The sequence below is a fragment of the Ctenopharyngodon idella genome, chromosome 9, assembly GCF_019924925.1.
Source record: "Ctenopharyngodon idella isolate HZGC_01 chromosome 9, HZGC01, whole genome shotgun sequence".
In the NCBI taxonomy this organism is placed as follows: Eukaryota; Metazoa; Chordata; class Actinopteri; order Cypriniformes; family Xenocyprididae; genus Ctenopharyngodon; species Ctenopharyngodon idella.
Window position 1 is genome coordinate 28,402,415 of NC_067228.1, and position 23,967 is coordinate 28,426,381.

Genomic DNA, 23,967 nt, shown 5'->3' on the forward strand with positions numbered 1-23,967 from the left:
TTTCTCATTTTTGTCTTCAAAACAAAAATATATAGTAGTGTATTTCTACCTATTAATTCCTAAAGTAGTGTATTTGTCAGGCACACAGAAGAAAGCCCTGTCTATCTGCCCCGGTACAGTTTGTATCAGTTCATTAGTCTGGTTGTTTAATTAGAAAGAGATGAAATGTAGTTGCAATAAACACTTTAAGAATCCACATAACTGTAGCAGTGGATGATGATTATTCTGTTGCGCAAAACTGAGGAATAACGGATGACTGCACGGTTTAATGTTTGGTTGAGCAATCAGTGGAAAGGGGTGTTTCATTCCTGCCCATGTAGAGATTGAATATTCAAGCTGTTTATCCATTTTGGTTTTATTGTGTTTCCATTTGGCGAATTAGAATAAAGTGTGATGAAAACAAAAATAAAAATATGAAAAAACGTTCATGAAAATGTTCATTAAATATGTGATAAATGAACTGTTTCTTCGTTTTACCGAAAACAAAATATCCAAAGTTACACAGACTGGACCCAAGTTGTTTTACTCATGTGTGACATCTGTATGTTGCCGCCTATTCAGTATGGAAATCTTTCCTCGTTCAAACTGATTTCAATTCAGCGAGTCACAATCTAATTCCAAATCTGACTCCATTCAGTTCATCTCAATTTTTCTGTAACATCTTAGGAGTTAAAGTGAATTGTTGCCTAATTAAAGGGTTAGTTCACCCAAAAATGAAAATTCCGTCATTAATTCCTCACCTTCATGTTGTTCCACACCCGTAAGACCTTTGTTCATCTTCGGAACACAAATTAAGATATTTTTGACAAAAATCTGATGGCTCAGTGAGGCCTCTATTGACAGCAAGAAAATTAACTCTTTCAAATGCCCAGAAAGTTACTAAAGACATATTCATGTGACTACAGTGGTTCAACTTTAATGTTATGAAGCGACGAGAATACTTTTTGTGCGCCAAAAAAAAAAAAAAAACTTTATTCAACAATATCTAGTGATGGGCAATTGTAAAACACTGCTTCATGAAGCTTCAAAGCTTTATGAATCTTTTGTTTCGAATCAGTGGTTCGGATCGTGTCTCAAACTGCCAAAGTCACGTGAACCATTGAAATTTTGAAACGCTTCAAAACACTTATGACATAACGAAGCCTCGTTTACTGAAATTACGTAACTTTGGCAGTTTGATACATGCTCCGAACCACTGATTCGTTTTTTTGGCGCACAAAAAGTATTCTCGTCGCTTCATAACATTAAAGGGTTAGTTCACCCAAAAATGAAAATAATCTCATTTATCACTCACCCTCATGTTGTTCCACACCCGTAAGACCTTCGTTAATCTTCGGAACACAAATTAAGATATTTTTGTTGAAATCCGATGGCTCCGTGAGGCCTCAATAGCCAGCAATGACATTTCCTCTCTCTAGATCCATTAATGTACTAAAAACATATTTAAATCAGTTTATGTGAGTACAGTGGCTCAATATTAATATTATAAAGCGACGAGAATATTTTTGGTGCGCCAAAAACAAACAAAATAACGACTTGTTATAGTGATGGCCGATTTCAAAACACTGCTTCAGGAAGCTTCGGAGCATTATGAATCAGTGTATTGATTAATTTCTTCTTCAAAAAAAAAAAATTGTGCTGACCTCAAACTGTTGAACGGTAGTGTGCAGCAGTAGCCTGAGGATGGGAAATGTTTCTTTTAAACTACATTACACAAGAAACGTTGCTTAACATTATAAGTGGACTTGAAGTAATAAATAAATAATGCATTAAAAATGTGCTTGTGTGTGTTGTTTTCAAGGTTAAAGCTGTGAAGATGGGACATATCCTGGTAATAGATGAAGCTGATAAAGCTCCCACAAATGTCACCTGTATCCTGAAGACTTTGGTGGAAAGTGGAGAAATGATCCTGGCAGATGGAAGAAGGATAGTGTTAGGTGAAATGGACTGAGAGGATCAAACACATTCCACATCATTGACCCATCATGGACAGTCTTTAAAACAGGAATTGTTCTTTGATTTCCCCAGATCCATTGGAAGCAGCAGGAAGGCCTAATGCCATCCCCATGCATCCAGACTTCCGCATGATTGTTTTAGCAAACCGACCAGGCTTTCCGTTTTTGGGAAATGACTTCTTTGGAGCTCTTGGTAAGACTTACAGTGCTCAGCGTAAATGAGCACACCCCCTTTGAAAAGTAACATTTTAAACAATATCTCAATGAACACAAAAACAATTGCCAAAATGTTGACAAGACTAAGTTTAATATAACAACTTATAACATGAAAGTAAGGTTAATAATATAACTTAGATTACACATTTTTCAGTTTTACTCAAATTAGTGTGATGCAAAAATGAGTACACCCCACAACAAAAACTACTACATCTAGTACTTTGTATGGCCTCCATGATTTTTAATGACAGCACAAAGTCTTTTAGGCATGGAATGGACAAGTTGGCGACATTTTGCAACATCTATCTTTTTCCATTCTTTAAGAATGACCTCTTTAAGAGACTGGATGCTGGATGGAGAGTGATGCTCAACTTGTCTCTTCAGAATTCCCCATAGGTGTTCGATTGGGTTCACATCAGGAGCCAATTAATCACTTTCACCCTGTTCTTCTTCAGAAATCCAACAGTGGCCTTAGATGTGTGTTTAGGATCATTGTCATGTTGGAAAAGTGCACAATGACCAAGTGCACAGGATTGATGGTAGCATCTTCTCTTTCAGTGTAGAGCAGTACATCTGTGAATTCATGATGCCATCAATGAAATGCAGCTCCCCGACACCAGCAGCACTCATGCAGCCCCACATAAGGACACTGCCACCACCATGTTTCACTGTAGGCGCCATGCATTTTTCTTTGTATTCCTCACCTTTGCGACGCCATTCAGTTTTGAAGCCATCAGTTCCAAAAACATTTAACTTGGTCTCATCACTTCACAGTATAGAGTCCCAGTAGTCTTCATCTTTGTCAGCATGGCTGCTGGCAAACTCTAGGCGGGCTTTTTTTTATGCCTGGGCTTTAGGAGAGGCTTCTTTCGTGGACGGCACCCATGCATGCCATTCCTCTGCAGTGTACGCCGTGTTGTGTCACGGGAAATAGTCACCCCAGTTTGGCTTTCTACTTCTTGGCTTTCTAGAGGTGTTAACTTCCGTGAACGACCTGGACATCTCTGAGAGATGGTTGCAGTTCCATCTTTTTAAAATTTTTGTACTACTTTTGCTACAGTATTCTGACTGATAAGTGAAGCTTTGCTGATCTTCTTGTAGCCTTCACCTTTCTGGTGTAAAGAAATTATTTTCTTTTTTCAGGTCTTGTGACATTTCTTTTCCATGTGGTGCCATTGCTGACAGCATGAAATGGGAAGGGGTTTTAACACCCTTTTATAGTCAACTGTCTGCTGGACACCTGTGTAATGAATAATTAGACTCACCTGTGGTTGAATTCTTGTTAAATTAGATATTTGTAGTCTAAAATTTAGCTTTGCTCCAGAGACTTTCAGTGGGGTGTACTCATTTTTGCATCACCCTAATTTGAGTAAAACTGAAAATGTTGTTCTATTATATTATATTATTAACCTTACTTTCATTTAAAGTTAAACAGATGTTATATAAAACTTAGTCTTGTCAACATTTTGGAAATTGTTTTTGTGTTCATTGAGATATTGTTTAAAATGTTACTTTTCAAAGGGGGTGTACTCATTTACGCTGAGCACTGTATACATTGACAACAGTCAATTATACCGTTTAGCATCATTATACAAAAGTATTTGATCACAAACTCATTTCATTGAGTAATTCAAACAAATATAAAGTAAGGACTTTATATATGTTTGTAATACTCCTGATGATATGTTGAATCATTCTTTCAGGGGACATATTTAGCTGCCATGCAGTGGACAACCCCAAACCTCAGGCAGAGTTTGCCATGCTGAAGCAGTACGGGCCTGACGTTCCTGATGCTATTCTTCAGAAACTGGTGGCTGCATTCGGAGAGCTCCGGGCCATGGCTGACCAAGGAACAATCACCTACCCCTACTCTACAAGAGAAGTGGTCAACATCGTAAAACACCTACAGGTAATTGGCAGGTAGTTATAGCCTCAGACGGCACACATATATAGTCCGTCTGACACGTATAGTTCACAGGCCGTCTGAGGCATATAACACAAAATGGAAGCAAATAATGGACAGAGTGATGATTCTGGATCAATTGAGATATTTTCCGAATGTATCGCGATTTTCTCTTTAATCGATTCTGAGCTTAGTTTTTAACAGCAGATAACAGCAGTTATACTCTGCTGTCTGTGTTGATCTAAAATTTTAACTTTTCATAACTTTTTGAAGTATTAAAATAAAAAAAAGCAAAGTTTTAATTCTTGGAAAAAAAAAAAAAAAAACACCTTACTGACCCCAAACTTTTGAACGGTAGTGTATTTTAGATGAATGATGCTTACAAAAACAAACTGTGGTCATTTTCCATGTCAATCAGACAGTCTCTTCCTGTCTAAAGGGACGGATCATGTCCAGAAAAAGCTGCAAAGTGGACCAGACTTTATGCCGCAGGTCAAAAGTCTGGCCACATCTACACAATACATCAAACCTCTTGGTTTTAGGATGTTCCACATTTTAAGAATTCAGACTTTGTGTCGGTGATGAACTGTGTGATGTTTAATAGATGAGGGTGAGTGACTCTATGTCTGAGATGAAAGGTGCCTCACGAGAGACAGAGTGAGGGAGGAGAGGCCTTGTCTCTTCACTCGGCCCACTCACTGACTGATCTGACACATAGAGGCCACACTGCCATTCTGGGCCACCTGTCTCTGGGCTTCAACTCTGCTCTCTCTCTCTCACACACACACAAACACACACACACACACACACACACAATGTACCAGCCTCCTCCTACTCTAGCCTCAGCTCTCAGGAGTGACAGGGGTGCAGATAGATGGATGGAATTCATCTGTCACGTTGGATGAGGAGTCAGTTGTCAGATTGGTCTGCCGCAAGCAGCCATCAGAGGTCTACACTAGCGGTTAAAAGTTCGGACACACTTGACTGAATTTGTTCCTTGTGATCTTATAAACCTTTTTTGTTGTAAAGAGTGTTATGCTTGAAATTAGCTTCGTAATATAAATTGTCTGCTTATGAATTTCTAAACTAAAATTTGTATTTATTTATTTATTTATTTATTTATTTTAATTGGATCAGATTATAAAAGGAAAAGCAGTGACCAGTGCCCGGTCTGTCAACTACAAAACTGTTTAAAAGAATCTTATTATGCAAATCCTAAAGTTAGTAGTGTGAATGTCCAGAGTGAGCAAAGGTACAGTCTAGAAAAATAATAACCTAACCATAAGCAGGTTGTGCACCATTCTGAATTGAATTGAAAATGTTTAAAATCCTAATCCACTTCTTAAATGTGAAGTGAGGATGCAAACAGATCAAATTTGCAATTAAAATGCCATGAAATTAAAAAGAAATTCATATAGCTGCTATGAGTAGCTTATAATAATGTGTAATATTTCAGTATGAATTACCCATAAAACATGCTCATACATACAACATATGGTTGCTTCCAAAAACATTGAATAATATTAGTAAGATTTAAGTATTTTATTTTAAGAATACCGGTGGAAATACACTTTCAAGAATTATCTAATTTATCCTGAAGTTTGATGTAAGCATTACTTTTTATATATAGTTGAAAACAATAAATTTGAAAACAATGTTGTTGTTTATTTCTAAAGTAAAATCTTTTCTTAATGGCTGTTAATTGTGTTGAACTTAGAGAAATTTGTGTTTTTTTTTGTTTTTTTTTAAGTAATTCAAACTTTAGACAAAATATAAAAAGAAAATCTAAAAAAAAGATTGCATGTGTGTTTTTGTTGAGTATTTGATAAATCAGGCTTTTATAGCTCATATAGTATGCTATCTGAAAATATTGAGCTCATACTCTGAGGAAAAAAGTCACAGAGGCCAAAACTGGGCAAAAATCTGCAATCTGGTGCAGTTGGTGATACTTATATGACCAAAACGTATTGCTTGTAATGTAAAAAAAAAAATCTTTGTAACAGTATAACAAGACTAAGTGCATAAAATGCATATAAATATAGTATCTGCATATCAATCAGTAAAGATTTCACAGCAAAAATATACATATATCACAACATGTAGGGGAACATTTTTAAAATTATACTGGAAGGCCTTTTACTTGCTAAAAAAAAAGGTAAGAACTGTCAATCAGAAAACCGAAAGCATGAACTTTTGTAGATTGTGTACAGCAGGTTTTTCAGCAAACTTTTGATCATGTTGAAATGTTAGTGGCCTTCACATATCAAATATGCTATTGTAGGCTTTATATGGTTAATGGTCCTATTATTCATGTTTTTTTTCCTCGCTAAACTTGTTTTGGAATTTGGATGGAAGAAATTCCTCTCCCATGAGACAGCCTTGAATTTGTTTTGAATTGCAGTTCAGTAAATTCCTCATTCTAATTAATCATCCTTTGTTTTGTAGCCAGTTCAATTTAAATTCACGCTTATCAACCGAAATAGAAACCATTCTTACATATTTTATCAATCTCTCCTGCACGATTCGATGTTTTTAATCTGCAATGATTGATAACGTAAGATCAGAGTGCTCTTAAAATGCATTACAACTAATTGCTTTTAACTTGGGGCTTAACTTCTCCTCTTTTTCCAGAAATTTCCGGATGAGGGCTTGGCCAACGTGGTGAGGAATGTGTTTGACTTTGACTCCTATAACAAGGACATGAGTGAGGTGCTGATCACAGCTCTGCACAAGCACGGCATCCCGATCGGAGCCAAACCCACCAGCGTGCACCTGGCCAAGGAGTAAGAGCTCAGCTCCTATTGCCACTTTACTGTCTGTGAATACAGTATCATAGACAAATTCTGAGTTCTCTAACAGCCACACTGTCCTGCACTAATAAGACTAACTGTAGAAAGGATCTGCTCTGCATGTTCCTTAAACCGTACTCTTAAACAAATGCGTTTAAAGGTGAAGTGTGCAATTTTTTCACCAGCAGTGACACAAAACAAAATCATGTAAAAAATTATGACTGTTTTCAAATAAAGTTTGCATCTGCGTTGCTCTGACAAACAGGCCAAACTCACACCATTGGTTTAGCCTAGGGGTGACTATCGTCAGTCCTGGGGAGCCACAGTCCTGCAGAGTTCAGCTCCAACCCTAATCAAACACACCTGAACAAGCTAATCAAGGTCTAAAGGGTTGCTAGAAAGCTACTGTTTAGGCAGGTGAGTTTTAATCAGGGTTGGAGCTAAACTCTGCAGGACTGAGGCACTCCAGGACCGGAGTTCGCCACCCCTGGTTTAGCCAATATTGTTATGTGAAGCCCAGTCAGGCTGCTCAAATGAACAGCAATTTTGTTTCTAGTGTCACAGATATTACAAACTTTACCTTTAACAGATGCATTTAATAAGCTGCTTATTTCATTGAAGGTGCAATAGAAAAAAAACCCTAAACATTCATGAATTCACATATTACAAAAAAAATAGTATTTACACAGACTCAGAAATAACTAAAACTGGAAACTTGATTGCCAGGGTCTGGTTAGGGCATTTAAAAGAAATTTTGGGCAAATTTCAATGGGAAGTGAGCATTTCTATACCCTGTTTACTATGATGAATGGAGCGCTTGAAGTGGGAAATCTGGAGAGAGCAAGACAATCATGTCTCATAACGTGGTTGTTTGGAACACACTTGGCGAAGGGAGCAATTAAAAACAACATCATTTTCTTATCTGGAACGATCCTTCATATGGCGTCTATGTCCCATCACTGTCCGCCCTTCCAGTGCCCTTCCAATGGAATTTGCCCTTTATCTGGTTATTGAGAGTTTGGCATCAGCGTTATATAACAACAAATAATGTCTCGTTCCATAAAGGTCATTTCATTTTCTCAGTACTGTATATTATACACCTTCAATAAAGGAAATTATTTGTTTCTTCCGTCTCATATTTGTCTTATTTCACTTGTTTTTGAGTGTTTTGCCATCTGGTCTACACAATTGATTATGTTTTATACAAAATACTGGAAAATGACAGCGAAGAAACAAATATTTCCTTTTGAATCATACTTATAAGTTTTTGAAAGAAGTCTCATGCTTACAAAGGGTGCATTTATTTGATCAAAAATACAGTAATATTGTGATATATTATGTATTTTAAAATGGCAAAGCTGAATTTTTAGCTGCCATTAGTCTTCAGTGTCACATGATCCTTCAGAAATCATTCTAATATGCTGCTTTGCTGCTCAAGAAACATTTATTATTAAGCAGTGGCTATTTGCACTAAGTGCAAAAGGCAATAGATACTGTTTACCCTAAGTGTAAATAGTAACAGAAAGTATTTTCTTTGCACTAATTGTAAGTAGTTGTTAGATGCTGTGTTTAAACTTAGTATCTGCCACTATTTTCATTGTTTGCACCTCAGTGTATTCAAAACCGTATGCAATAATAACACATTCAGTGCGTATGATTATATTTATTATAGTCATAAATGGATACTGCTTTATTGGGACATTACTTGTACTTGACATTACCTCCCTTACACCTACTCCTAACCCTACCCATTAAACACTTTATTTCCTCTATTAAATACCTGTTAGGCACTTTAATTTCACTATTGTGAATATTTTATTAATTTTGACTTAAAATAAATGCTACTCTGAGCTGATATTCGATGGGAAAAGGGAGAAGAATGAGCTCTGTAAAAGGCAGATTCGAACTCTGGTTAGTTGCATCAAAAGCTAACACCACCTGCCTTACTTGGTTTAAATAGACACTCCGTTATTATTATCAATGTTGAAAACAGTTGTGCTGCTTAATAATTTGTGGAAACCATGATACATTTATTTTCAGGATTCTTCTGTGAATTCAAAAGTCAAAAGAACAGCATTTTTTTTTCAAATAGATATAATTTGTGACATTATAAATGTATTTACTGTCACTTTTGGACAATTTAACTTTTGTCTTTGCTGAAAAAAAATTGTTAATTTATTAAAAAAACAACATTTTAATGTTATCTTGACAGGAATGATGTTATCCCACCTGGATGAATTCCAGAGTAGTGCATTAATGTTTTCTCTGGGAATAGTTACTGAGCAATAACCATATGTGTAACTACAACCTTCATAAATGTCAATGAACTCCAGCATCACTACAGAGACAGCAGACTGTCTTCAGTTCTGGGGCGTGTGTAGAGCCAAATGAAACAATGACCATCATTTAAACACACATCATTTTCTGATTTAGGTGCAATTTTTTGATTACGTTCTTCTACATCTACAGTAAACACAGTCACTGGACAAAACACTGATTACTTTCATAAATCACTGCAGAAATCTAGGTGTGCCCGTCAGTTTTGCTTAACCCAATAAAAGAACACAGTTTTAGGTGTTTTAGTGACCTACATGTTGTCATAATCAGTGTAAGATTTCAATTTCATAACTGACAATTACTAAAATACCCTTTTCCTAGGTTACCATTGCCAGACTGTAAGATGGCGGGTTACTGGACCATCAATCAGGGTGGTAATACACGACGAAAGCTGCTGTGTCCAACAGATTCCCATCGGATAGATATTAAGGTATCATAAACCTTTCATATATTTTCAATATTTCAAAGTTGTTATTAGTCAAGTCAAATTACCTTTATTTATATAGTGCTTTATACAGTACAGATTGTTTCAAAGCAGCTTTACAGTGATAAACAGGAAAATAAAGATTCATTGATGCAAACTCTGCTGTAAAGCAGCTCTAAAAAGACAGTAATAAACAGCCATTATTCAGTTGAAATCAGTTCAGTGTTGATTATCATATTACACTTTGAAACTAAATAGATGTCTGTGGTTTTCCTCAGGGCCCAGTGTTTCTGCGGGTTCAGAGTTATCCATCTGAAAGGCATGCGTCTAGATCTATGAGCTTCACTGAGGAACAGGCCCACTGGCAAATTCCCATGAACGAGGTCAACATCGTCTGCGACGTCACCACTGCTAATGGTAGGCCATGACTAAAGCACAATGATATCAAAGTTAGTCTCATGGAGCCAAACTTTGACCTAATTAATATGGCATTATAAAGTCTTGTGACTTTTATTTTGAAAGTGAATCCTTTTTTCCTCATAGATTCCATTTACGTGGCCACATGTAACCCTGTGTCGCTGTATGCTATGAAGGAGAAAGGAGACTCTGTCCAGTGCATTGAGCTCTATGACATCTTCCCCCGAACCATCAGTGGAGTGTGGCAGCCCTTTGTCTCTGTGGCGGCACTGGGCAATCCGCTGCAGGACCAGGTGGTGCTCCATGAAGAACAGGTGTGTGTGTGTGACCTGTAACTCACCCTTCTACACAGGCACTATATATGAAAGCGTTGTCATCCTCTTGCTACCATTACCTATCCATTTATGGGTCTCATTCCTGCCCTGATGTTCTGAGACATGCTGTTATTATCTGAACATGGAAATAGAAGATCATCAATAGATGCATCCTTTCCACCAAACCCATGAGGGGAAAACAATGCCTAAAAATAGTGGATGGAAATAGTAAATGGCCACAGATAAAAACAAATTCGAGGCCGAGTTGTGAGCTAATAGATTCACCGTAGATGATGAGATGTGATGTTTGAGCAATGATACCATTTGGAATTTTAAATAAGTTATACAACGTATTGAGGTACACTGAAGCCTGCATGTTACTTTACTGGATGTTATTGTCAATATATTTAGGCTTTGTTTATCCCTAGTTAAAATTTAAACTGCAATTTTTGTAGGATATATTTTCTATAAGTCCACTTATAATGTTAATCATAGTTTACTTCACCAAAAACAAACATTAAAGGGATAGGGATATAAAATAATTTACTTTCCCTAATGTCATTCCAAAAGACTTAAGTTCATCTTTGAAACACAAATGAAGATATTTTTAATGGAACCTGAGAGATTTCTGTAACCAAAACTTTGATGTTTGAAAAAGTTCATAAAGATATTGTAAAAGTAATCCACACACATACTGTACATAGAGGTCATCAAATACGACAGAATCAGTGAGTTTTGTTTTTGAGTGTCTCACAAGCACAAAAACCAGTAAAGTTTGTTGTTTGTGTCTTTTCAGAAGACTTGGGTTAAACCACTCGATTCATACAGTATGGATTACTTTTATGTCTTTATAAACTTTGTGAAGAATCAAAGTTTTGGTGGAATGGACTTTCAATGGAGGGACAGAAATCTCTCAGGTTTCGTATTTAGTTTTACACAATCATTTTCGTCTCTGATCTTCAAAATTAAACAAGCTTTTTTATATTTGTATATTACTTCTGTTATGACTGGCTTGTCAAGTTTTGGTGAGGAAGAGCAAGGACTCAAAGATGCAGAGTGTATTGGGCTTTTATTGGTAATAAAAAATAAAACAAAAACCACCTTGTGGAGGAAAACTCTACCGGCAGCTGGACTGGGTAGAGCAGGACAAGACAAGGCAGAAACAGGCAAGGAAACACACCACAGGAACAGTAGACAACGAAACTGGTACAGGACAGAGAACACAAGGAAAATAAATAGGAAAGGAAATTAGGAGGGAAACAAGACAGAGCAGGTGGGGCAAATAAACCAATAATCAGGTAACAAGAGGGCCGGGGTAAAGACAATAGACAGCTGAGGAGCACATGGCACATAGAAACAAAGAAAACAAAGCCATGTGCTCCCACAAAACATGACATGAACATGCAGCCAATAAGAGCTCTCGCTGACTGCGCATCCACACAGAACATGACAACACAAAATCATGCAGCCACAAGACAACACAAGAATGCCTGGCAAATGAAAACATAAACCAACCGCTCTACAAAAACACATGGGGCAGTAGCACAAGGTGAGTGAATGAACACTCAACCCGTGCACTCACAACAAGACAAAACATGGAGCATGAATGTCTGAACCCCAACACGGAACCGAAACCGAACTAGACAGAAGTGTTGGGATCTGAACACCACACTCCACACATACAACATATCACACGGACGAAAAAGCAAACTCACAACCACACATTCATACACTACATGCCCCCCCAGACTCCCACAGAGTTCTGCAGGAATGAGTCCTAAAACCCAGAGACAAGTTGACATTTTTGACTTCTAATTCCATTGTCCTAAAGTCAGTGGGTTTTTTGAATGGGTTTTGTGTTAAATGCTTAAAATAATGTCTATGGTTTACACAGGCTCTTTTTTTAACATTAAACATCTTCACGCTAAACAGGTAATCTACTCGCTAGTCTGCTTTTAAAGCCTCATTAATGCCTCATTACTCGATAAAGAGTATAGTGATGGTGAAGTAAAAATCATGCAATTGTGGTGTAGCTCATTTATGGACTACCTTTAGCTTTTTATTACTTCTGGCGATTGCATTTCGGCTTCAAAATTCATAAAAATTGTGTTAATTTGTGGAGATTATCTTTATGAACAATAACATGAACAACATGTAAGAATTATAAACATTTGTTGGCCAAAGAGCTTATTTTCTGCAATAATCCAAAAGCCAATAGAAGAATCCAATTGGTTTTTGGTTGAGGGAACCAGGGTGATGCTAACTTCAATTTTGGCCTACAAAAATACGTCATCACTGCAGCACTCTATTATTAACAGATTAAACATCCATTCCGTCTATTAGAAAGACTTTCCAGAAGAGTGGAAACTGATGTAACTCCCTATGGTTTTAAAATTAAATGTTTAACAAGCACATATGGCTGTAGTGTTTTCGGAGATCACGGTTTTGGTCATGTAGTGCATCTTCATGTATTCAATAACCTTTCTCATTACTTCACTTACATATTAAGGTACCAAACCAAAAAAATGGAAAAAGATCAAATTGGAATTTACATTCACAGAGTGCAGCTGGTTTGTTTTAGAGTCAAGCCTGGAGGAAACCTTAAAACACCTGTTAGCAGTGGAAAAAAGGGGTGTGGAGAACATGATTACTTATTGCGTATAAAAATCTAAAAATACAGATGTCCAGACATCACAGAGGGCCATTCAGGGGTCATTGCTCTCCTGGTAGAGAAAACAAGAAGGCTGAATGAAACGGTGCGGCCTGTGACCATAACGGCCCGTCTCAGCCAAACCCACCATCTGTACAGAAGTGATGCAAGGCTTCTATTAATAACACAGACAGCATGCGGTATATGAAAGCCAGGGCGTAAGGAAGCCATTATGCTGCAGATTCAGTGGTGAGGAATTTATGACCTCCAACCTTTCCTATGAAAGTGAAAACTAAAGATAAGAAGCATTGTAACAAGAGGCTGGCACAATACTTGCATAAAGTACATTTCTGGCCTTATTTGTATTATATGTGAAATGGACATTTACATATCTTAAAGGGACAGCTGTAAAAAGGCCAGGTCAGATAGAGGCTGTAAATGGTTGCGTAAACTAAATTATGAGTGTTCTTGGTGTATTAAACCTTGACATCACCCTAACATTATCAGTGTACCTTAGGGAATAAAATGAAATTATATTACCTCTTTTTCAAAAACTAGAGTATGTGAACATTCTTGTCTCCTCTTTATAGGGTAACACAGTGCTCCATCTGGACCTGGTTACTGGTGCTGTGAGAAGACTGGTCTTGTCTCAGGACAAGCAGGAGGAACCACCACGCAAGACTTCAAACTGGTGGAACAACAAAGAGAGTCAGGTGAAAATCTATGTCTATAGCAGTGGTTCTCTATCAGGGATCCGGGGCCTACTCTAGAGGGCCTGACACCTTTTATCAGTGTTGCGGCTAATATCACATCTGGTAGTGTAAAATCATACAGTCATGCCTAACATTATCTTAAAATTATTTTCAACTTTTGTGTTGTTGTCATTAGCCAGCATACAAAATGTGCAAGGAGTTTGCCCACAAGAACTGGCTTCTCTTCTACAAAGAAAACGGGTAGGTTACTCTCCCTCAATCTTAAGTGTGACGAGCCCCTTACACTTTATTCTGAAACCTAGTGAGCTGCCTATGTAGGCAGTATTTTCCAAAGCTAACCAGCTCATTTATTAGAGCAGCATGATTATTCACCCTTCTGACCCTTTTTGGCCAAATTCTAAGACAGCACTGCATATTTCTGTTGTGGAGAAATCAATCCCAGAATGCACTGCAACACAAATCTGTCTAAAATGTCTGACAAAGTGTGAAAAATAGAGAATTCTGCTGTGAGTGTTGTGGCACTTAGCGCGTTGCTATGTGTTCCATGTAGGAAGTGCCATTTTTATGAGTCGTTGCTTATTTAAAACACTTAAAATCACTCAATTATGAGGGTTAGGTGAACATCCTGTCATTATCACTGATTCATTTTAGATATAGCGCCCCCTACAAGCATAGTTTAAGTGGCGAATACTGATGGCAAAACTAATACCTATGGTAACTGCGCTGTCGTGCATAATTAACTCATTATGGTGATGTATTATAATCCTGTCGTGATGCAGGCAGTGTTTAAATTAGTTCATTATAACACGTTGTCAACTATTACTTTTTACTATTTTTTTTTTTTTCATTTATGGTAACATTGTTATAATAAACATATTGTAATCTGAACTAGTACTAAAATGATGTTAATTCTCATAAATGTGCACAAAGAGCGCTCAATTTAAAATCACTAAAAAGCTGTCACTCATCTCAGTTCATCGTGATTTCATAAAGTTCTGTTATAATCAATGAAGTTGTCTACACTGCACAATGAATCTCTTATTTACATCGGGTCTATGTTTTGTTTGTTACAATAAGAGGATTCGTAAGTGTGCAGAATTTAGCACTGAACAAGAACTCTGACGTTTTGAGCAGCGAGTTGATTCTGACTTTAAACACCGCTGATTGGTCATTGCATTCAAGAGATCAACAGAGATGTCTATGATTGGTTTCATTGCTCAACGCTACAAAAACACATTGTAAATAGAAGATGTATTTTCTTTATGACCACTAATACAATTCATGGAAAGATGGCAAAACTAAAATGTATTAAACATATACATAATAAAAACTGAGAAATATATGTCATTAATAGCCATAAAATAAGTAAATTAGCCAATTTTGTTTAAATTAAGGATTGCAGAAATGAGTACACCCTAGATTTAATTCAACAAATGTATAATATTCTAGTACTTAGTATGCCCTCCATAATTTTGAATATAATGCTCTGACCCTTCTTGGCACGGAGTGTACAAGTTCATGACAAATTGTCACATCTGTCATGTTTACCTCCTGGATGATGAGCTCCTTAAATGCCCTGATCTTTAAAGGGAGGTGTTGCTCAACTCGTCTTACCGAATCACCCACAGGCACTCAAGAGTGTTAAGATTGAGTGCAATCTATGTCCACAGAATGTTTTTCACCTTGGGAGAATGCATATCCTCATTGTCATGTTGAAAAAATGCCCAACAATGCAGGGAATGAGGAAAGGGTAACATCTTCTGTTTCAAGTTTGTGTATTAAATTACACAATGGTATGGGAATTCATGACAGCATCGATAAAGCACAACTCCCTCACACCTTCAGCACTCATACATCCCTTTACTATACATTACATACAGCTTTACTACCACTGAACTTTACTGTGGGAACCAGGCACTTCTCACTGTACTCCTCCTCTAGCAACACCATAACATTTTGGATGCTGTTAGATCCAAAATGATTGATTTGGTCTCATGAGACCAGAGTATTGATTCACAGAATCTATATTTTGTAAATATGGGCTTTGGAAATGGCTAACTGACTTTATTGTGCTTTGGCTACAGTAGGTAGTTCCAGTGAGAACAACAACCATGCATGTCATTTCTGCAGGCTACATCTTACTCTGTGATATAAACAGTCACTCTTTTCATAGATTTTGCTGGCTCTGAGACACTCACTTGATATTTTTCCTGCTCTTTGTCTAGCAAAAAATCCCTCATCACTAAATGAAAGCATAAAAATGAAGGCCTGATTATTTCAGGGGCCTTGTCACAAGTCCATTGTTTTTGAATTTCTGTGTTACTTTTGTTATATTTTCACACTTAAAACAATGATTTGGTAATCCTCTTGTACCAATGACCTCTTCTGTGCTAAGAAATAGGTCTCCTGACAGTTCTCTCCCAAGTGGTTCCATTGTTGTCAGCAATAAGTCTGAGAATGATTCAGTGGGCTATATAACACTTTTAATTGTCAAGAAATTACTTCTCTTTAAATGTTTTGGTTCATCATACATACCTGTTGATCAAACATTGTCTTAAACTTACACCAGAAAATTTTATTTAGTAACTTTTAGGAGGGTGTACTCATTTTTGCTACACAACATTTTATTACCTTGATAAGAAAATCTTATTTTCCTGAATAATTTTGACATGCTTCTTTGGTAACTGATTAAGCAGACTTGCTGGAACATTATATTTCTAAAGAACCCTAACATGTCTTCTAAGTAATTGAGTAATTGCTGACTTTCAGAAGTTTCAGAGGAGGTGTACTCATTTATGCTGTGCACTGTATATAGTAAGCAAACTTACTGTTAACCAATAAAAAGGTTTTTACCATAGTATTATTACAGTCTTTTACCATTAAAAATTCCAATAATTTTTACAGTGTAGGCTGTAGACTGCTAGCAGCTCACTAGGTTTTGTGACAGAGCTCTGGTGTCCTGTTCAGTCATGGCCTACTGATTTACACTGTGCTCTACTTGGACAGGAATCAGCTGGATGTTGTTGATGTGCTAGAAGGTCAAGTTCACACCATCTCCCTCCCCATCAATCTCAAGGCTGTGTTCCTGGTGGCTGAAGACCGCTGGCTTCTTGTTGAGAGCAAGACTGACAGGTGGCAATGGAATTCATTGTGCACTTCAATGAAATCTTCACAAAGATTCCTTTATATTTTAGTTGTTTGCCCACATTGAGGTTTTAGAGGTTATTTAAGAGCATTTGCTATAACCAATGGTACATCTTCAACTAAATGTGTTTCAATCATGTGCAGGAAGTTCCTGTTGACAAAACCCATGCACATGGGTGCAGAGGACACGGGAGTGTGCCAGCTGCATGCCATCAGTGAAGACGCTGTTAACACCGGCTTTGGCACCAGCTCAGGTGAATAACTCTGATTGCTTATTAGCCAGAACAACCAATCAGAAGTGACTATGCGATGTTGCATCCAATCAGGGCCACTGAGAGCCCTTCACACTTGCCAGTCACCATCTGTCTTTCTTTGGCAAATGCATCTGTTCTGCATCTGCTTTGACTGACATGAAGCCTGGGGAATTTTGAATCTGACTTGTCAGATTCTGCACGTGAATAAACCTGGTGACATCTTTGATGGCTTGCACAGTAAATACGTTCTCACACAGAGAATCTGTTTACTCATTTATGCTCATTTCACTCTACATTCTTACTCCTAGTGGGTACGTTTTTACTTAGTTTTATTACTTAGTGCTACTTGTTCTGGCCCGATGTTCTTTAAGCAAAATTAAAGAACTGTTGTGCCGTCATTTCAAGCAAAATCAGACCAAAATAAAAGTTTGTTTTAGGACTTTTTGGAAAAGTTTCGAACAGAGTGCTGCAGGGATGACGTCAAAACCCAAAAGACTAATTCTATTTCTAAAGACTAATATCTAAGATTTTCCTATGGAGTTTGTATAATGTTTTTTTTTTTTTTTTTTTTTTCAATTTATGAGTAAAATAAGGTCTGCATAACGTAAACATAACTTGACGATACTTAGATGTTTTGTTCTACAATGTAAACTGCACACACTCACACCCCAAACATTCTTATCTAGTTACTTATTAGAAAAGCATTTTTGATATGGGTGTGTACAATTTACGTTGTACAGCAAAAGTTTTGCCAAGTTACGTTTACAACAGACCTTATTTCACTCATAAATTGAAATAAACCCATTATAAAAACCCATATGAAAATTTCGAGGGACCCAGTGGTGAATTATTCTTCCAGGTTTTGACATCATCCCTGCAGCACTATTGGTCCGATTATGCAATAGGTGGGTGTGGCTCTGGGGCTTCACCTTCTTTGATGTGGATTTCTTCTCTGGATATGTTCTTCTGTTCAGTCCGTCGAGGTCAGACACAAGTAAAAACATGAAAAGCTTCTTTATAGTAGAGCTGTAAAGCTGCTTGCTTTAAAGCAATATATTGTATAAAGTGCTATATAAATAAATGTGACGTGACACTGGACTAACTAGAGTGCCGAATTTCAGAGCTTGTGCAAACATACCCACATCACTATGATCAGAGCCTTTTTTTCTCTGCTGTTTTCTCACCGCTGTCATTTTTGTTGTGTATTTATTTTGTTATTGAGAAGAAAGCTTGCAGCACATATTTACATACAGTATTAATTTAAATTATGCTCTCAGCAGTGTGGATGTCGTCAGATTTTTTGCTTACAGTATACCAATGAAAAGGTATTTCAAACTTTTTTTTACCCCTAAACGAAGAACGAAAAAGAACTGCACTGTAAGTATATTGGGGCATATATTGCACATCCTGATTTTGCTGATTTATACACGTTCCTGGGTCAACATATTTTGTTGATACTGGAACAACATTCCTGTCCAAAAATGTAATCCTAACCATATCCCTACCACTAAATCTAACCCTACCCATAAGTTATCCCAAAAATCAGAGGGAAATGGTGAATAATACTGATGTAGAAGCACCTAACCCTGGTTGTAAGCCTAAACTTTACATAAACTGTAAACTTGTTCCTCAAATCTGATTGATTAATTGGTTTGTTGTTCCAGGATCAACAAAGATGTTGATCCAGGATCATGTTGTACTTGGTGAAATCAGGTTCTGCGCATTTACTGCTCAGAGTTAGGCTGAGAGTTTTCTAAAAACGTTCAGATACATCAGAATGAAGTACCTCAGAGTGTGCCTGTTCAGTGAAGTACCAATTACACCGTGTCTGTTGGCTGACAGACAGATCACGGCTATAAGCCGCTGCCACCTGTCGTTGTGTCATTCTCAGCATGTCTCTTCTCCCTGCTGTCTGCGAGGAGGAAAGTGTGGTGAGATACATCACCCTGGTATCAGAATCGGTGTTACATAACTACAGCCTACTTTATCCTACTACTACTCTAAGGCTGAGGCCATAGCTCAGTGCAGCCCCCCTGGAGGTGTGCAGGCTGACAGTCCCTAATAAAGACAGGGACTGCTGGGATAGGTGGAAGCTGCGTTGACAGTCTCCATTATGTTAGCACAACTGCAGGGCTGCTTTGGTGCTGCCTTCTCTTCAGGCCACAAAGAAAAGCAAAGGTGATTCATTTGTACATACATTACCATTCAAAAGTTTGGGGTTAATATGTTTGTTTGTTTGTTTTTTAAAAAAGAAATAAAGGATTATTAAATATTCCTGCCTTAGCTCATTTGAAAGCAGAGTTATGTATGCCACTGCATTAACATATCCTACTGCATTTAGAGGAGAGCTGGAGCTCTCAGGGCCTGATGGATGATGCCAGTGAGTCCTGCACGCCTCATTTGATAGAAAGTAATGCCAGTTTGTTTTTGAAGGCCTAAAATAGCTGGTGAAATTAATCGTTGCCCCTTTGTTTATAAGGCCCATGAAATGGGCTTTATAAACAGCTTTATCTTCTGATGAACTGCCCCTGGTCATTCCTCCTTCAGCACGTATCAGTTTCTGTAGCGTGAAGAGCAGAAAGACGCTTAATAACTCATAGTATGAGTTATTGAGATGAATGTCCCTGTCATAAAGATAGAGTAATGCCTGTACTTAGTCGGCATCGTACATCTAAAGTATCAGACACGCTTCAGCGTTTACTGTGAAAAATGAGCATGTTTTTAATGACATCAAAAGTTCCCATCAGCAGAATTGGGGTCTTAATCAAATCGAGTGTGACAGAATGTCTCTAGAAGGTCTGAATAATGACCAATTAAACTAGGGTATAAAGATGTGACAAATGTAGAGTCGTGGTAGAAATGCTCTGAACCCTTTTATGGGTTTAGTAGTGAGGACACATTATCATCTCTACGGGAGGTCATTTTAGAGTGATGATGTGACTCTTTGTGCTTCAGGGATGGAAACCACAGCTCCTCAGGAGGTATCGAATGAGCAGCTGCCCAATGAGAACCTCAGCACTGCCCTGGGGCAGAAGATCGTGTCTCCCAACCGCATCCTCTGTGACACAAACACCTATGCTAATGTTATTGTGGGCTTCCCAGATCTCATGGTGGGTGACAATTATGACATACTCTCTAGTAAAATACAGTTTATAGATCAATTGTATAGATCAATGACGTGATACACATTTTTTTATTTATTCAAAATTAGTTACATATAACAACATGAATATCTTCTTTTATAATGGTATGGTAGTTTATATAGTGGGCAAAAGTGATGTCCAACCTAGGAAAATCGACGTCTTCGCCCTTTATTTAAATAGTATAAAAAATTTGAACAAACAAAATATTAATAACTGATTGTTATATTAGGTGTTTTTTTTGTTGTTGTTGTTTAAATAAAACCTGTAGCTGTGTCTTTTTTTGCCAAATGATTTTGTCAGATAAATACCTTAACGAAGTTTTGGGTTTTGCTTTTCCTTTCATATTTAAAAATTATGAAATATTTTCCTCATATTTTGATTGTTAAATCAAAATGTAACGATCATATAGGGTCATATAAAACAAATATCCCCTCCGGACATCATTTTTGGCCACTTATGATTTTTACTTTTCATTATCCTGGATACTCTCATACGGCATTGACCCCTATAACCTGTTTTGTATTGTGTTTCCACAGTCCCCAAATGAGGTGTACAGCTTTAAGAGATCTTCGCCCATAACAGAGGGTCGGGGGCCTGATATGTTTTTTGGGTCAAGTAAGCGAACAGGGCCCCCAAAGAGGATTAACTGTGTCTGTTTGTTAGGCGCCAATCAAGTGGTACGAGCACTGCCCCCTACACAAGTCCCACTGACTGAGATCTACCCTAAAGGTAAACCATTGACACCTTCATATACACATATCATATAAAAATATTTATGTAAGTATATTGGCTTTTTACTCATGATACTGATAGTATGGATTCACCAACAGATGTCACACCACCCATGACAGCTGCTTACCTGGAAGTGACAGACCTGAACTCTAAGAAGCTCAAATACATTCCAGTCCCCAGGTACTGAGTAAGACTCCTTTCATTAAACTGTAGCTCCCTCTTCTGTTCAGCTGGGCATTTTGCTTCACCTCAAATTATTTTGCACATTTTTAGCATTTGCAATGCATATTATTAATTATGAATTTTGAACTTTAAATCAAAACCTTTGCCAAATGTAAATGTTAAATGATGTAATAGTATTAACCCCATTTACATTATTATATTATTATGTTTTAAGAATATTTTTGTATACATTTTTTTCCTCACAGGGTGATGTTCATAGAATATTCATGAATATTCTTTTCATATAATAGAATATGTTCTTTTACCAGTTAATAATTAAAAATTAACCAGAATTGGTCTGCAAGATAGGGAATTGTGTCATGCAAATTGCATTCTGCGTAAATTTTTACCTGCTTACCTGACTTTGCCCTCTGCAGCAGATCATTGGCCCCTGATACTTTAACCCAGGGGTGCCCAATCCTGTTCCTGGTTATCTAACTTCCTGCAAAGTTCAGCTCCAAACATAACTAAACCAGCTAATTAAGATCTTCAGGAGCACTTGATAATTACAGACAGGTGTGTTGGATCAGGGATGGATCTGAACCCTTTGTAGCCTTTGGGGTTCTCTGGCCCTCGAGGTCCACTTCCCTGCAGAGTTTTGCTCCAACGCTTATCAAACAGACCTGAACAATCTAATCAAGGTCTTCAGTAAGGCTGCGTGATTTATCGTTTTAGCATAGATATCGCGATGTGTGCATCCGCGATAGTCACTTCGTAGGATGTGCGATGTCAAGTATAGGGATTGTAGTTGTAGGCCACACGGTTCAAAATGCATGTGATTCTCGGATCAATTGCAAAATGTATCTATCATGGAGCGAAAGTTCATCATTTGCACGTGTTTTAGGTCTGTTTTACACCATTCAAGCACAAAAAGACGTAAAAGACAACTCAATTCAGACCTCACACGCTGTTTTCTGTGCCCGCACACAGAGCCATGCAGACAGCACACGAACACCAAATTCCAGTCTCTTTCGCATCTGTTTTTGCTTGAATGGATACATTCACGCAAAATTATGTCAAAATGCCCGGTGAGCATCCCTTATGCAAAATCTCAGTGAACATCCTCATAAACACAGTCACTTATGGTCTAACATAAATGTAAAACAATCGAGAAAGAAAAAGGTTGCGTATCATTATATTGGATTGGTGCATTAGGTCTTAAAGTGACAGCAGCCTAACAAACCTAGTGCTGTCTGTGTCATTGTTAATCAGACAACAAAATACAGAGAAAATATATTTAATTTATAAAGTGAAGACTATGTGGTGTTAATTACATTTGATTATTCAATTTCTGTACCTGAATACTTTTAGACTTACCTGAAAAACATAAAGCACATCTTTGTTGTATTGTATTTATCTATGCTTATAATTTCTATGCAGATTCATTCCCCTACCAAATCACACCAATCATTCCCGAATGATTAATTATTTCCAAATAGAGCTATTCAAGTCATTAGGTGAAATTGTTTTCATATCGCAATATATTTAGCAGAGAAACAAAATATCGCGATGTCAGTTTTTTCCAATATCGTGCAGCCCTAGTCTTCACGATTAATAGAAAGTTACAGGCAGTTGAGCTTGTTAATATGTTAATCCTGACACTGATGATTTCGTGTTTAATTTTATTTTTGTTGTCTTAAAATTTCTTTAAAAAGCTTACATTTAGCTTCTTGAAAGCCTGTGTAAGGGAATCAAGAGTCTTCCAGTGGTTCTGATCAGTGTCTATCATGCTGATGTGTTCAGGAGCAGCTCAATGTCTCCCTACACCGTGTGGATCTCAAAGGTCTCAGACACAGATGTAGTGATGGCTCCTCTGGGCTCTGGTGGGGTGGTGACTGTCGACATGGGAGGCTACGTTAGAGTATGGGAAACAGGCATTGACAACCTGCAGCGCTCTCTGCTGGATTGGAGGAACATGATCGGATCAGATGATGGCAGGCCAATCCAGGTAGGACCTTTAGGGAAAATCTCATGAAACCTTAGAAAGAGCATGTCTGGGTCATATTTCACCCCAAAATCAAAGGTAGTTTATATACGCAATATACCAATTCTTTTTGATGCCTCATTTGCTGCAGGAATTACACGTTTCATTTCTGAACTCTCTTATTAGTCCCAAACATGTTGGGCTTTGGCAGTTCCATCTCTTACCACATGGTGGCGGACTTAGATAAGCAATGTATTTTATTTCTTTCTTTTGAAAAGGTTGGAAAATTTCTACATAAAAAAAGTTTTTTAGCATTGTGAAACAAGATATTAAGAAGATATTCATTTTATATCCAAAATTATCCATTGTATCTTTTGTTTTTCATGTGACTACATCTTTATGCACGTAACTCAATGTTTTTGCTTGATGAGATATTTCTTATCAAGTTCTGCTACTGTATTGAGTATTGCTTGACTTCAGGATCAGTTGTCTGCAGTCTTACTGACAATGATCATGCACACACTTGAGATAAAATGCATGTAAAAATTGATATTTTTGTTTGTTTTATATTGCAGTCTGTTCTCTCTACATTAGCTGTTAGGTTATTTTGCTATTCAGAAGCTTGTTTGGAGATACAAGCTGCTAAACCTGAGTATTTTCAGTGGGAGGCTCCTTCATGGCAGCGCTCCAATGCTCTGTTGTGTGACACGCAGATAATCTTTATAGACAGTGGAGTAAATACATCTAGTCAGAAGATATAAGGACACACTATGGAGAAAACTGATATAACTGTATAGTGGATTTCAATCGTTCAGAGGCAGGCAGATCAT

At 37.4% G+C, this 23,967-nt stretch overlaps 1 protein-coding gene across 2 annotated transcripts in view; it reads left to right on the top strand.

Annotated features, from left to right (window-relative positions):
* The window catches only part of vwa8 (von Willebrand factor A domain containing 8), a 129,199-nt gene that overhangs the window by 52,114 nt on the left and 53,118 nt on the right, over positions 1-23,967 (top strand). For both annotated transcript variants that reach the window (XM_051904791.1, XM_051904792.1), the window contains exons 23-37: positions 1,802-1,937; positions 2,029-2,148; positions 3,875-4,080; positions 6,706-6,857; positions 9,522-9,630; positions 9,903-10,041; positions 10,168-10,355; positions 13,596-13,718; positions 13,894-13,958; positions 16,725-16,850; positions 17,007-17,116; positions 20,072-20,226; positions 20,796-20,988; positions 21,090-21,171; positions 22,957-23,161. In XM_051904791.1, the coding sequence (XP_051760751.1) occupies positions 1,802-1,937; positions 2,029-2,148; positions 3,875-4,080; positions 6,706-6,857; positions 9,522-9,630; positions 9,903-10,041; positions 10,168-10,355; positions 13,596-13,718; positions 13,894-13,958; positions 16,725-16,850; positions 17,007-17,116; positions 20,072-20,226; positions 20,796-20,988; positions 21,090-21,171; positions 22,957-23,161 (2,109 nt within the window). The remainder of the gene's footprint in view (positions 1-1,801; positions 1,938-2,028; positions 2,149-3,874; positions 4,081-6,705; positions 6,858-9,521; positions 9,631-9,902; positions 10,042-10,167; positions 10,356-13,595; positions 13,719-13,893; positions 13,959-16,724; positions 16,851-17,006; positions 17,117-20,071; positions 20,227-20,795; positions 20,989-21,089; positions 21,172-22,956; positions 23,162-23,967) is intronic.